The 15,854-nt window shown below is 39.6% G+C and overlaps 1 protein-coding gene across 1 annotated transcript in view; it reads left to right on the top strand.

The window, feature by feature from the left end:
* The window catches only part of SESN3 (sestrin 3), a 73,362-nt gene that overhangs the window by 42,574 nt on the left and 14,934 nt on the right, over positions 1–15,854 (top strand). Inside the window, exons 2-6 of the mRNA XM_026675596.2 lie at positions 5,068–5,133; positions 7,506–7,703; positions 9,635–9,817; positions 12,101–12,337; positions 14,931–15,069. Of these exons, the coding sequence (XP_026531381.1) occupies positions 5,068–5,133; positions 7,506–7,703; positions 9,635–9,817; positions 12,101–12,337; positions 14,931–15,069 (823 nt within the window). The remainder of the gene's footprint in view (positions 1–5,067; positions 5,134–7,505; positions 7,704–9,634; positions 9,818–12,100; positions 12,338–14,930; positions 15,070–15,854) is intronic.

Genomic DNA, 15,854 nt, shown 5'->3' with positions numbered 1-15,854 from the left:
GTGTTGGCGAACCTATGCCATGCGTGCCAGAAGTGGCATGCAGAGCCATTTCCCCCAGCATGCGAGAGGTCACCTGGAAAAGCTCCACTGCACAGCTGATTGTCGGGTATCTGGCGCACATGCCCAGGGGGTGGAGGGGGGTACACGGAAGATGTGCGTGCATGCACAGGGATGCATTGCGAGTGAGGGGATTGCACGCGCAGGTATGTGGTGCGCGAGGGGAATCACACGCGCATGCACAGAGACACACAATGCAGAAGGGGGCGTCGCGCGTGCATGCGTGGGGGCCCCAGCACGCATTGCCTTCTTGGTGCTGGCATGCGAGCGCACACGCAATTATCGGCACAGGAGCCAAAAAAGGAGCCACCACTGACCTAAATGATGGAACAGTGGCTACTGTATTTTACATGACCTTAAAAAAAAAAAATTCACTTGTAAAGAAGATTGTCAGTGGCTGCTAGTTATAAAAGCTGTAGGGCAGGAGTGTCAAACTCTAGGCCCGCAGGCTGGATCCAGCCCGCAGGATGCTTAGTTCTGGCCGTGGTGCCTCTACTGCCTGTGGCCCTCCTGAGCTCTGTTTTCACTAGCAGAAGGCTGCAGGAGACCGTCCCAGCCGATAACAGAAATTGGTAGCCCGTTTTCGCTGGCAGGGCACTCAGGCCTCCTCAGTCACCCCTGACACGAGTGACGTCGAGCTGGCCACACCCACACCAGCCCTCCAAAGTCAAACACAACCCTGATGCATCCCTCAACGTAATCGAGTTTGACATCCCTGCTGTAGGGTATTGCCGGTGCGTGAAGCAGTATGCCACTGAACGTCAGCTGTTTGAGAAGTAAAAGTGTTTGGAAAACCACCTTTCAGCAAAATGATGTTGTTGCCGTGGGGAAAGTAGGAGAACTAAGTGCAGTGTGTGCACCACCTTGAGCACCTGCATGAAAAGCAAGACATAAATCAAATGAATAAATGACTGGTTACAGTAAGTCTGCCTCCTTAAGATATTTTAATAAATTAATCCCAGTATCTTGAAATGTTCTATGTTCCCTCCCATGTTCCTAGATCCTGATGAATAGCTGTGTAAGCACTTGACCATTTTAATGTTGCCATTAGTTTGTTCACAGTATATTATTTTATATTAATAACATGCACACATTACACATATGGTTTTTATATCTCCCCCACTTTTTTTAATGATGGTGATTAACAGGCACTTCAGTGAATTTCAAGTTCAGATCCATCATTTTTAGGACACTAGGTTTTTGAAAACTCAGGTAGAAGCTCTCGATTCTGCACTGCGGGTCTAGCTTTGAAGACCAGTAGGGGTGTTAGAAACAACTTTCCTGCTAGAATGAATTTAGACCGGGAGGGCACTTAAACATTGATTTGCAGCAGTGTTTCTCAAACTCAACAGTTTCAAGATGTGTGAACATGCTGCGAGGGAATTCTGGGAGTTGAAATCCATACATTTTCAAGATGTTGAAGTTGAGAGACACTGGTTTAGAGCAAACAGAACTAAAATAGATTTCTCCATCTCATGGAAATGCAGTAGTCCAGGAATTACAGGCAAAATGGCCAATGATTCTGCAGATTTAAGGATATGGGGAGGTGTGTTCCAACAGATCTGGAAGGCATCATGTTAGAAAAATTTTCCATGGAGGGAAAATAGAGATTGAGAAGGTGCTATATTACATTTTTGAATATTTAAATGTTTTTGAACTTGAGAATAAAATGACAGAAAAAGAGAACACTCTAAAGTACCAAAACATGGGGAATTTAAAATTAATAAACAGCCATCATGGAACAAGCATACTGTTCTTTATATCTTCAATTCTAGTCCAAAATTGTTGGAAACAATTTGCATTAATTCTTTACATGTCTGTTTTTTCTGCTCAGCAAGCTTGACAGATGCATTTTGACTTGGCAGTTCGTCATTTTATTTCATTTTTTCTTGTTGGAACTTGCTGGAGCTTATTTTTCTGATACTTTCCAAGAAATGACATATTGTTTGACTGCCTTGGAGCATATATTTATGTATTGTTCAGATGTCAGATTCATTTTTGTGCCCACCTGGAATAAAACACTCTAATCTTACAACAGTCTTACAAATGGCTGCCTGTGGTTAGTGAAAATTGCTATCAGACCAGAAGGGTCTCCAAATATCTTGTTTTGTCATATTACTGACATAGCAATCTGTGGGTGATAGATTTCAATGTGAAATAAATCTGACTTGTTTAGAAGGCTTTGGTTAAGAACCTTTTGAATTTTCAGGCTGCTTGCTGATGCTTCCAGAATACCTTCCTGTCAAATAATGCTTTAAAAAAATAATAGCTTCATAACTAAGTACACTGTCCAGTCATCAGAACTGAATAGCATTTGTCTCTGGGTTTATGGCAAGTGGTTGTAGTAACAGACATGCCATATATTAGGCACATCAGACTCCCTATCCTTAAACAAGTAAGAGGACAGGATGAACCCAGTTTCTAACCTGTGTTCATTCTGTTGACAAAGGCAGTATCACCCTCCAGAGTTGCTCAACTTAAAGCTTCTAACATCCTTCATTGTTGATCATGCAAACTAGAGTTATAACAATGATAGTTGATCAACACCTGGAGAATTACAGTTGCCTCACTTCTTATGATGTACAGAGAACTTTTAAAGATGTCTAAAATTTGACTGAAACAATTAGGCTTGGTAGCCTAGTCTCTTTCAGACTTAAGGTCTCTTTTGGCCTTGAGAAGCATGAAACTGTGATCTGATCAGGACAAGGGGGAAAAAAGGAGGATTTTAGTTGAATTGAATACCATTTATGTGATTATTCCTCATATTTTAAATATTTCCCCCATTCTGTCATATTGACAATCAAAATGACAACTACCAAAGAAGTATTTTTTAGTTGACATAATTGGGGTAGAGATCTTATCCAAGCCTGGAGGACACTTTAGATCAGGGGTCTCCAACCGTGGCAACTTTTAAGACTTGTGGACTTCAACTCCCAGCTTTGCTGGCTGAGGAATTCTGGGAGTTAAAGTCCACAAGTTTTAAAGTTGCCAAGGTTAGAGATCCCTGCTTTAGATTATATACTGTTAGGTTGAACTATTGTAGGCCATTGTGGTTGACTGCTGGTTTCCAATTTTTCAGAATAGGGAATCTTTAAGCTCTGGCTAGAGAAACTGAAGATTAAACAGAGGCCCACCTGCTCTAATACTCAGCTACAGCCCATCTCTAATAAGCATCTAATAGTGATTTGTTCTTAAGAAATCAATTCTGTATGCAGACCATGAGGTTGTTTGTATCCTGTCATTACCCTACATATCCCTTTAACATCATATGGAAGATTGGGAATGAAAGATTGGATAGAAAGCATGATTGACGAGACATTGAGGAATTTTATTGTAATTGAGGCTGGAGGTTAAGGAAGTAAGCCAAAGATCTTATGAAAGCAGTAAATATTAAGAAGGAATGCAAAAGATTGAACGGGTAGTGTGTGTCATGGAAATGAATTTTAACCATAAGTAGCACCAAGGGAAAGTTGATAGAATTGTTTGAGAGTAGACAACCAGGAACCTAAGGCTACAGGCTAGAGGTGACATTGATAATTGTAATGAGAAATAAACCAAAAGTGAATCTAGATCTGGAATTTAGGGTGGGTGGAGTAACAAAGGAATGTCATGTTCAGAGTCACCTTGAACCATGAGACGGGTAACAAATAAATTGATAATAATTTGATAATGTTGATTCATTCTGCTTCCTAATGCTTCTCTGGCAATAAGTTACCTCTTCCCAAAGCTGTTTTGCCATAATAATTGGTAATCAGGATGTGCCTGGTAAGGTGTGGCTATGTGATTCCAGTAGCTATTAAGATAATATTGCATAATTTGCTTTTAATTTTTATAGAAGGAACAGATCAGACATCCAGCCCTTGTTTATCAATGGAGACTGAGTGGAGCAAGTGGGCAGTTTTAAGTTTCTGGGTGTTACCATAAAAGAGGACCTGACCTGGGGTGCTCACATTGCAGCACTGGTCAAAAAGGCCCAGCAGAGATTATATGACCTGAGACTTCTCAGAAAACAACAACTAAATGAAAAACTGCTGGTGACCTTCTACCGCTGCACCATAGAAAGTATTTTAACTTACTCCACTTCTGTATGGTTTGCCAATTGCACAGTGGCAGATAGGACAGCACTCCAGAGGGTTAACATCATTGCCCAGAAGATCATTGGTTGCCCTCTCCCCTCTTTGGAAGAGCTTTATAGCTCCCGCTGCCTTAAGAAAGTTCAAAACATTCTCAAAGATCCATCTCATTCTGGGTGCCCTTTTTTTGGAACTATTACAGTACAGGATAATAAAAACAAGGACAAATAGGCTGAAAAACAGCTTCTATCCCAGGGCAGTAGCTCTTTTGAATTCTGCTGTATAGTGCAGTATTGGTGCGGTGTCGGTTTTTTTTTGTTTAATGTGTGGAGGGTGAAGGATGTGTGTTTGTGTTTACTTCATGGTCATGGTCATAATGTGCACTGAAGATGGTGTTTGATTTCGTTGTACGAGGTGCAATGACAATAAAGTAAACTAACTAATTAGTACTGTCTTAAGAGTAAGAATTTAGTAAAAATGAGATATATAAATATGAAAATATTTTTTCCTGACACTATGGTTTTGACAGTGCTGTAGTATGCATTTTTAAAAAAGGGGTAGCTAGCTGACTGAATCGGATGTCTTTTTATGAATTCCTAAACCACTTTTGTTGCTTTTGTAAGTTACCTTTGTCTTTTCTCACCTACATCACCCATTCTATCCAGCATCTTTGCAATTGGATTGGAACAATGGAAGTTGAGTTGCAAAGTGGCTTTTATAGAATATTCTTTTTTCAGTTTGTAGAAGGGTTTGTGGACTGTGCCACACTGACCTCTTAATTAGATTAGTCATGAGACAAGATATGAAAATATAGCCATAGGTTTCATAAAAGTTTTGCAATAACCATCAGTTGATTCATTACCACCTGTAAATCCTAATATGAAAGTTGACACAGGAAAGTTATGCTAAAAATTGCATCTGTTATTTTCTTTTACAGGAAAAGAAAATCAGAGTATCTCTGCCTTTAACAAGAGGACCAAGTGCCTTTATACCAGAGAAGGATGTAAGTTGTTTTTCTTTTTCCTTTCTTTTAAGAAATGACCATGAAGCAGCAAAGCAGTGCAAGGAGATTATGAACCTATCTATTGAATAGTTTCCACCATGGCCATTTCCATTTCTGGAATGTCCCAACAGTTTAAAATCCCAGGCTTTGAATCAAGCTATTGAAGGCTTAATCTGATGTACAGGAAATTCAGAAGCTTAATCTTTGGTAGCAAAACTTGCTAAAAATTCTATTTTTTTTCCTCTTGTGAATTAAAATAGTTATTTTGAACCTGGATATTTATGTATTTGATTTTAAATGACTTGAATGCTCTTGGTTGTTAAGAATGTATCAGCTAGAGTGGACTGCATGTTACGAATATTTATGCCACATTAAAATTTTGCATTTTAATAATGGTCTAAACTTCTTTAGCTTTTTGAGAGAGAAAAAACTGTGTCACGGAGGAGGAATATTAGGATAAATTTGAAAATAATATGAATCTGGTACTGAGTAGTGATAGAACTTTATTTGTGATTGTACAATAGGAACATCCCCAAATTGTGCAATACAAGAATATGGCACTGGGTTTTTGGAGTGGGGTTTAAGGAAGAATTAGGGTAAAACTGCAGAATATGGGGAGATAATACACAGAGCAGTACTTTCTTGGTAGTGGCTTAGCAGTGATCAAATGGCTGAGGAAAACCTCTTTGGCCATTTCACTAGTGGATTTGGGCAATTCTAACTACAGATAGTCCTCAACTTATGACCAGAATTGAGCACAAAATTTATGTTGTTAAGTGAGACATTTGTTAAGTGAATTTTACCCCATTTTACAACCTTACTTGCCTCAGTTGTTAAATAAATCACTGCAGTTGATAAGTTAGTAACCCGGTTGTTAAGTAAATCTGGTTTCCCCATTGACTGTGCTCGCCAGCAGGTCGCAAAAGGTGATCACATAATTTTGGGACACAACAACAGTCATAAATATGAATCAGTTGCCAAGCATCTGAATTTCCATCACGTGACCTCGGGGATGCTGGAAAGGTCGTAACTGTGAAAAACTGTCATAAGTCCCTTTTTTCAGTGCCATTGTAACTTTGAATGGTCACAAAACGAACTTTTGTACGTTGAGGAATACTTGTATAAGCCATCATGTAGTTGTTTACTTACCTCAGCCTAAACCGATCCTAAAAAAGAAACACGAGGACTTTTGTCTTCTGTTTTTCAAATCCTGTCATATTTTATTTTGCTGTATCTGGAGTTAGGTTATTGCTTCATTTTTGTTCCTTGCTCTACCTACTTTTTCTGGTATTGGCCAAAGAATAAAAAGAACAGATTGCTTATGTCAGAACTGCCACCTCACACCTGCGCTCTGCAATCGTTTCGGCACCAGTCTGCCATGAATCTTGGGCGGAGGGGGAGAGGAGGGAGGGGGAGCACTTGGGGGGGGGGGGAGTAAAAGTTAAGAAAGCGAAGTTGCCTGCCTGAGACGGCGCATCAAGGTCGCTCCGCAATGAGAAGAATGCAGCTGCAAGCCAGCCTACAATCGTAGTAGCCGTTTCCAAAATCTCTTCTTCGAAATTGATTGGACAGTGGGGACCAACAATGGGAAGTCTCGAATAAGTGGGGAAACGTTTTCACTTGGGATTTTGGCGCACGAATTTCAGTTCTGGCTTTGCAGTACTGTAATTCACTTGACTTCTAGTAAACTATACCTTTCTCACTGAATGGAATTAAGGATCGTTTCTAGTGAGAAGATCAAGCTGAGGCAGGTCTGACATCAAGCCAGAACTGCATTACCTGTCTACCCAGAGAAACAAACTACCATGGGGGTTGTGCAGACTGTACCTTTCTCAGTGTTAAGGATCGTTTTTAGTTAGAAGCCTAAGTTGAGGCAGGTCTGACAACTTATCTTCAAGACTGACACTAGCTTTGTTCAACAGATTGTAGTTCAGCATCAGGCTAAACCACTTAGGATAAACTCCTAGGTTTCTTCAGATGGCCTTCAGTGCAACTGAAATTCTGTCATACTGTGGCTGATATTCTATATATGTTTTGTTATTTTTTTATTATTTTAGTTCTTCCCTATTTGCGTGGGTATATGCATAATTCTGTATTTATTTATTTAGTCATGTTTCCATAGTGTGTATTAGAGGCATGGAGACCTTTGAGAGCTGCATGAAATTTCATTTTAATGTATGCTGCTTAGTGTACATTCAAAAGTGACAATAAAGTTATTCTAAGTCTAAGTCTCTTCACTTAATCTTACTTAAACTTCCACACCTGCTTCTTCCTCAAAGGATGTCTTGGAATAATTATTTATGACCTATAAAACTGAATCAGATCAATAATGTCTTTTTTTCCCCTTTTTTTCTTTTGAACTTTCTCCAAAGGTTATGCAAGCCAATAGTTTGAATGAACGTATGCATCTGCTTGTGGAAGAATATTCTACATCCGGTCGCCTAGACAACGTCACTCAGGTCATGAGTTTACACATTCAGTACCTGGAGTCTTTCCTCCGCAGTCAATTTTATATGTTGCGTGTGGATGGTCCTCTTCCTTTGCCTTACCGGCACTACATAGCAATCATGGTAAGCTCTGAAAAAGTCTTGATTCATCTCCCGTCATAATTACGTTAGTATGTTTTCCACTAGTGTTGTAAGTTAAAGCAAGTATCACCTTCTTCTGAACTGAAAGGAGATAACACTGTCACCCACATCTAGTTGATCTTTTCTTCAAGAGCTGGACATCTAGCAGCTGGACCACACACACACACACACACACACACACACACACTCTCTCTCTCTCTCTCTCTCTCTCTCTCTCTCTATATATATATATATATATATATATATATACACACACACATACATATACATTTACACACACACACACACACACACACACACACACACACATATAGTATTCAGCTTTGTTCGGGTATTTTCCCACGTCATTATAGTTGTGCTTTTAAAGTTGTAGCAACGTTTCGGCAGAATCTCATCTGCCATCATCAGGCTTCTGAATTGTGTTCGTCTGACGAATACCATATATATATACCGTGTGTGTGTGTGTGTGTACACACACACACACACACACATATATATATACATACATACATACATATACATACACACACACATACATACATATATATATATTTATAGTCATAGATGGAGTTTCTTCATTTTCAACATTTTATGGGCAATGGTGTGCTTTGTTCACTCAAAATATAGTGGTTGTGAGCTATGTATGATCATTGTGTGAGACATATAGCCAATAGCAATAGCACTTAGACTTCTATACTGCTTTACAGTGCTTTTTACAGCCCTCTAAGTGGTGTTACAGAGTCAGCATCTTGCCCCCAACAATCTGGGTCCTCATTTTACCGACCTTGGAAGGATGGAAGGCCGAGTCAACCTTGAGCCTGGTGAGATTCGAACTGCGAATTGCAGGCAGCAGAAGTAGCCTTCACTACTACACTCTAACCACTGCACCACCGTGGCTTTTAATAATCCATGATAATATGTGGCCAATAATACTTTAAATAATACCATTCCAAACAAGGAACTTTGAATTCTGCACTTGGAATCAATTAAAACTATAATGTATAGTTTTAAAACTTTCGCAATGGCTAAAATACAACGTTTTCAACATTCATAAATAATTTTTCCAATAGTCAAAACTTCTTACTGCAGTGCAATATATTGTTGTTCTCCTAGTGGTGTTAGAAGGATTATGGCTGAATAATAGCCGTTTTCTTAAAGCCACAGTGAATTCCTGGGAAAGGCCAAATTTAAGCGGACGGCTTCTACACTTACAGTTCTTTGTCATAATTGTTGTGCCAGAGTTCTTATTTTTGTATGAAACATTCATGCAGAGGGTATCCCTAGCCTTAGCCGTTTTAAGCTTGGCTACACTGGCATTCTGCATCAGCAATAGACAGGTAGACCTCGACTTAACAACCAGAATTGAGCCCATAATTTCCGATGCTAGGTGAGACATTCGTGAAGTAAGTTTCCCCCCATTTTAGGACTCTTCTTGCCACAGTTGTTAAGCGAATCACTGCAGTTGTTAAGTTAGCAACCTGGTTGTTAAGTGAATCTAGCTTCCCCATTGACTTTGCTTGTCAGAAGGTCGCAGAAGGACCCCCCAGGGCAATGCAACCCATTATAAATATGAACCAGTTGCCAAGCCTCTGAATTTTGATCACGTGGCCAAGGGGATGCTGCAGTGGTCGTGAGCGTGAAAAATGATCATAAATCAAGTTTTTTTTTCCAGTGCTGTTGTAACTTCAAACAGTCACTAAACAAACTGTTGTAAGTCGAGGTCTACCTGCATATGTTTCACACGTCCTCTTTTCTGTTTAAAGCAATTGCAGTGAAATTTCTTGTGAGCTTTTCTTGTGGAAACACTTGAATGCAGGGTTCCCTCTTCCTTGTGGTAAAAGCTTTTTCTCCCCCCCCCCTTACATCTTCTGCCTACCTGTTTTCCAATATGCCTCTTTGGGTTTCCTCTTCAGGCTGCTGCCAGGCACCAATGTTCCTATCTAATAAATATACACGTGGAAGAGTTCCTGAAGACTGGAGGGATACAAGAATGGCTGAACGGCTTAGAATACATTCCTCAAAGGCTGAAAAATCTGAACGAAATCAACAAGTTGCTTGCACACCGACCTTGGCTGGTTTCCAAAGAGCACATTCAGGTACATTTATTATTACTTTTTTTTTTTTTGAAAAATTGGCAGAAAGCGTTGTCCAACATTTCAAGCCTGTGCAAACTTTCAGTTTGCTAATTTGGTGCCACTCGATTCAGGTATTGCATTTATTATTACTATTATTTATTTTTTGAAAGAATACAAGATATAAGATAGTGTATAATATGGCAAAGTCCAGATAGTCCAAGACACGTTGCCTGTGCTAAAACTTTCGCCGTACAGGCCTCTTAGGAAAGGGGTGAGGTCAATAGTAGACAGTCTAAGGTTAAAGTTTTTGGGGTTTGGGGAAGAAACTACAGAGTCGGGTAGAGTATTCCAGACATTATATTCTATATTATACATTATATTATATTATATTATATTATATTATATTATATTATATTATATTATATTATATTATATTATATTATATTATATTATATTATATTATATTATATTATATTATATTATATTATATTATATTATATTATATTATATTATATTATATTATATTATATTATATTATATTATATTATATTATATTATATTATTATATTATATTATATTATATTTATTATATTATATTATATTATTATATTATATATTGTATTATATAGACAGATATTCTCTGCTTCCCGAGTCCCAGCTGATCGGCTGGGTCTTCTTTTGTTGTTCTGGAAAGGAGAACGGAGCTGGAAAGCAGGCTAATAGGATGGGGAGGGAATGGGATTTTGCAGTAACCTTCCCCCTGGAGTGGGTAGGGAATGGGGATTTTACAGTACCCTTCCCCTGCCATGCCCACCAAGCCACACCCATAGAACCAGTAGTAAAAAAATGTGAATCCCACCACTGCTTTGAGCTCAACTTTCTGTGAATGAGACGTCACCAAGTCAAGGAATAAAAGAGCAGTCAGAAGGAACATTTTTAAATGCAGCTCCTAAAGCGGTTTTTCCTGTTTGGTTAAAGGGTTTGGGGGCTTTGTTATTAAAAGATCTGTCAGGCCATTGGGAAGTGTGTTTGTTTCTTTTCAAAGGAGGAAGAGGTTTGCAGGCAAATCTCTCACCCAAAACTGCACCTACCGAAACTCCTTGCAAATCTTAAGTCATGTTGTAATGCCTGGGAAGTGAATACTCACCCCTTCTAGAGGGAATGAGACAACAGTCAAAAGAGAAAAGTGTTTATGCTCTTGTCTTTTTTTCAGAAAAGACAGTTTTACAGTTTCATTTTACAGTTCGTTATAAAAGCAGGTACAGCTTGCCTTCCTGCCATTCTACTTGAAATTTAATATAGAATAGAATTTCTTTATTGGCCAAGTGTGATTGAACACACAAGGAATTTGTTTTGGTGCAAATGCTCTCAGTGTTCAGAAAAAAAAAACATTCGTCAAGAATCATAGGTATAACACTTAATAGTAGTCAAAAGGTACAAATAAGCAATCAAATCATACTAGGAAACATAATAAGCGATCAAATCAAATCAAATTATACTAGTAAGCAGTCAAAAAAAATCATTAGGATACAAGCAACAAAGTTACATTCATGCAGTCATAAATGGGAGGAGATGGGTGAAAGGAAGGATGAGAAGATGAATAGTAATAGTATTAAACTGTAAAATACCTTAAAGTGGGCTTGCACAAGGCTAAAGCCACCCTTGCCTTTTCAATAGCACCCCAGAGACAAGATTCCAGTAATTTGGCAAGGTCAGAATACATAATTATTTACTTTTAAAAGTAATCTCTCTAAATGAGTTATATTAATATGATTTTAAAGCTTTTTATTTATGATGCTTCCCTTTTGTATAAAAAAAAAACAAATCCTACCATCTTTGGAAGGGCTCTTGCTTTGTAGATGAAATGTAGCTGAGGAACCTTTATCTATAAATATTCCATGGGAGGCATAGCCAATATGCACTGTTTGAGATTTGTAACCATCATTTTTGTTCAAAATTTGGGAGCTAAGGGTCCTTGAGCTTTTCCATTGAAAAAATGAATCTGTCTGAGATATCAAACCATTTAATTACAATCCTGGTTAAACACTAAAGAGTCTTGCTTTTCCATTTTGATTTATATTTTTGCAGCGGAAAGGGTGGGAAACATGCAGTATCTCTAAATTGTGCTGCAATGATTCAAGGAGATTAGACTAGAAGGGTTTCTGGCATACTCTGGTTTTTCTGCTTCCAACTCAGAAATTAAAACTCAGCCGAGGAAAACACATCCTGCCTGCTTCTTGTGCCTATATATAAAAAACATAAATTCATATATGTAGTGTTTTTTCCCCTCTTGTTTTGTTTCAGAAACTTGTGAAGACAGGGGAAAATAATTGGTCTCTTCCTGAACTGGTGCATGCTGTGGTCCTTTTGGCACATTATCACTCCCTGGCAAGTTTTGTTTTTGGCAGTGGCATCAATCCAGAGAGAGATTTTGGGACCTCCAACGGCTACCGACTCATATCAGTTAACCACTTCTGTGTCTGTGATCTCGCCAATGACAACAACATTGAAAATGCATCCCTCAAAAGTAACAGCTTTGGGGTTAGTGTTTTAAGGTTGTTCTTTTCTTGTCCCTCCTCTGACTTTTGTTGATGTTATAAAAGCTGGCTTGGAAGGGGAGACCATTTCAGCTTGCGGTTTCCTCTGGAGTCTATCAATGCTCGGAATGTGGGAAGCAAAATGCAAATCCCAGCAGAACTTAAGATCAAGTGTTGGGTGGACAGCAGGGGCTGAAAAGTCAACAGAGGTGTTAGTGGTAGGGCACTGTTAATTCTCACAGGAGAAAACATTGCTGGGATTCAGATGCAGGCAGTTGGTAAAGATTCTGAAGAAATGACCCATAGGAAGGGAGGGGACAACATTTCCCAACAATTTTCCTTTTAAATTTCTTGGCAATAGTGATTTCCTTCTGATACAGAAAATATAATTGATCCCAAACTAGAAAGAAAAATAAAAGTTTTCATAAACTTTTTAAAATGTTATTAATACAGATAAGTACATAAATAAACTACAAAATAAATAGTGCAAAAAGGAAAAGTAGAAAAATAGAAAATAAAAAAATAGAACATTGTAAAGGAAAAAACAAATATATAAAGAAATGAATTCCCTTTCATGACAAGTATAAAGAATTTTAGTAACTTATCACCATGTCTTAAAATACAATAATCTTTTTTTCCTTGTAGTTTATCTCTTATCTATAAACAAATTCTTAAACTCCTCATTCAATCCTTAACAGCAAAAGTTTATTAACAGGTCATCAGAAATATCAACATATCTATTTCAAGCTTGATTAAAAAACATTTTGAATTCATTCCTTTTATTTATAGCAATCTTGATCTTTAGTTCTTTCAAACTCTAATCTTAGAACTTGTTTTCTTTTCATTTTTTCTTTGGCTCTTCTTACAAAATCCTTCAGAACTTTAAAAAGTCTCTTTTGTAAATCCAATATAAGAGAGTTATCCAAGTTGCTTTTTTGGTTTACCATTTATGCATCCCCTATAATTATTAAGACATTAGCTGGTTTCATTTGTAAATCCAGTCTAGCATCTTTTTTCATATCATTCTTGTAGCTTATCATTTTTAAATCCACTTTCAATCCACTTTACTGGTGTCAGTCTTATCCAGTAAAACTTGTTCTTCTTCCATAACATATTTTAAACACGGTTGTCTACACTCTTAAAGGGATGCGGTGGCTCAGTGGCTGCTGAGCTTGTCAATCAGAAAAACCAGCAGTTTGGCAGTTCGAATCCCTAGCACCGTGTAACAGAGTGAGCTCCCGTTGCTTGTCCCAGCTTCTGCCAACCTAGCAGTTCGAAAGCACATAAAAAATGCAAGTAGAAAAATAGGGGCCACTTTGGTGGGAAGGTAAAAGTGTTCCGTGTGCCCTCGGCATTTAGTCATGCCAGCCACATGACCATGGAGACGTCTTCGGACAGCACTGGCTCTTTGGCTTTATAACCAGACATGATATTCTTCCGATTAAAATCGGAATTCCGATTTTTTGGGGAATCGCCCCCTCCTTTCCCCCCTTCTTCTCCTCCTTCCCCTCCCCTCGGAGGCCCGAGTCAGGAGTTGCTACCGCCGGCGCGGCTCTGCGTGGCTCCAGTCCCGCGTTGCCTCAGGAAGGGAAAGGCAAAAAGGAAGAGCCGCGGCGGCGCTTGCAACGGCAGCAGCGGCTCCTGGTTTTGCCTTTCCCTTCCCGAGGCAACGTGGGACTGGGCATGTGGCTGCGCTGGCAGTAGCAACTCCTGACAGCCCCAGCTGGATACCTGAGCGGAGCCCGGGCGGGCGGGCGGGCGGTGTGAGCGGAGCCCGGGCGGGCGGTGCGAGCGGAGGGCGGGCGGTGCGAGCGGAGGCCGCTGAGCGGCAGGAAAAGGGAGCTGGGCAGCGATTTCTTGGCGCGCGGTGGGGGATCTCTTTTGGCCGGCCCCGATTTTTTTTTCAGAGGGGAATATCATGCCTGTATAACGGAGATGAGCACTGTCCCCTAGAGCCAGAAACAACTAGCACGTATGTGCGAGGGGAACCTTTACCTTTACTTATCTACATTCTTAAAGCAGACACTCTTAAAATTGACTTGTGGGTCCATTGTTCAAAAATATCCTCCAAAACATCCAGTGTTCAAATATTCTGCCCCATTCTGTAGTAACAAGTCAAATTTAAGTGTTCTTCCCTTATAATTGTGAGTAGTTCAGAGAACTGGTAAATATACCACCCCTGGTTGGCCCCGCTCCCATCTATTCGCTGTCTCCCGATCCTAGCTGATCAGCTGGGTCTTCTTTTGTTGTCCTGCATAGGAGAACAGAACTGGAAAGCAGGTTAGTGGGGTAGGGAGGGAATGGGTATTTTACAATATCCTTCCCCTGAAGTGGGGTGGAAATGGGGATTTTACAGTATCCTTCCCCTGCCATGCCCACCAAGCCACGCCCACCAATACACACCACACCCACCAAGCCACACCATGCCCACCAAGCCACGCCCACAGAACCAATAGTAAAAAAAATTTGAATACCACCACTGCTCCCGACACGAATGTAGTAGTAGTAGTAGTAGTAGAATAGTAAGCAAAAATTAGTTTCATCTCAAAAGAGAATCAATAACTGGTATCATTCTTCCGACTTGTGGTCTGTTTTAGCTCTCCGATTCATTATGTGAGCTGGAGGCCTTGATGGACAGAATGAAGAGGCTACAAGAAGAGGACGAGACTTCCCCAGAAGAAATGGATACACGCTTTGAGAAAGAAAAATCAGAGAGCCTACTAGTTGTTACTGAAGGTATTGCCCTCCGTGTGCTCCAGCGGAGCTCTTTTCAGAATTCAGATCGGCCCCCTGAATTAAATAAAATCAAGCTAAACTACAGGTGTGGTTTTCACTTGCTGGAGGTTGTTCTGAGCCCGTTTATACATGCAGGGAAATCTGCTTTCTTCAGACCATTTCGGAGTATTCTAAATGGGGACACTCTTTGCATGTTCCCCTACACTGGCAATAAATCTTTAATCATAAAAAAAATGTCTAGAAGGCTTTAGCTCATCTTCTGTCTCTCTCTGACATGCAAACTTTGCACAAAGAAAATGAAAATGAAATTAAAAGGTGTATAAAGAGTCTTGGAATGTTCAAATACCTAATTCATCACTGGGAATATGAAATGACATATTCCAAAAAAAAAAGAAAAGAAAAGAAAAAAAAGCTGCGCCCCAGGTAGCTCAGTGAAATCTTGGAGACTTTAGAGCAGTGTATTTCCCAACCTCAGTAACTTCGAGATGTGTGAATTTCAACCCCTGGAATTCCCCAGCCAGCCCTGTAGCACTTTTGCTCTGCGAACTGCATTGGGTGCCAGTTTGCTTCCAGGTCCAATTCAGGGTGTTGGTTATGAACATTAAAGCCCTATATGTCAACTCATAAAATATTTCTAAGGTCTTTTTAGAGTTGCCAACAGAAGAAGAGAGGGGAAAGGGGTTTGAAAGAGCAGTGTGGCAGCTTGGAAAGCAAAAGTGCATTCCATAAATAGTTTTTCCAAGATAGTAACTAGGTGGCTGAAGTTTCTGCCGTGCAAAATTCTA

This window comes from Notechis scutatus, chromosome 5, assembly GCF_049901735.1.
Source record: "Notechis scutatus isolate UNSWTSFEM ecotype Mainland chromosome 5, rNotScu1.2, whole genome shotgun sequence".
In the NCBI taxonomy this organism is placed as follows: domain Eukaryota; kingdom Metazoa; phylum Chordata; class Lepidosauria; order Squamata; family Elapidae; genus Notechis; species Notechis scutatus.
Note: the sequence above shows the minus strand (reverse complement) of the source record. Positions and strands in the feature narration are given on the sequence as shown.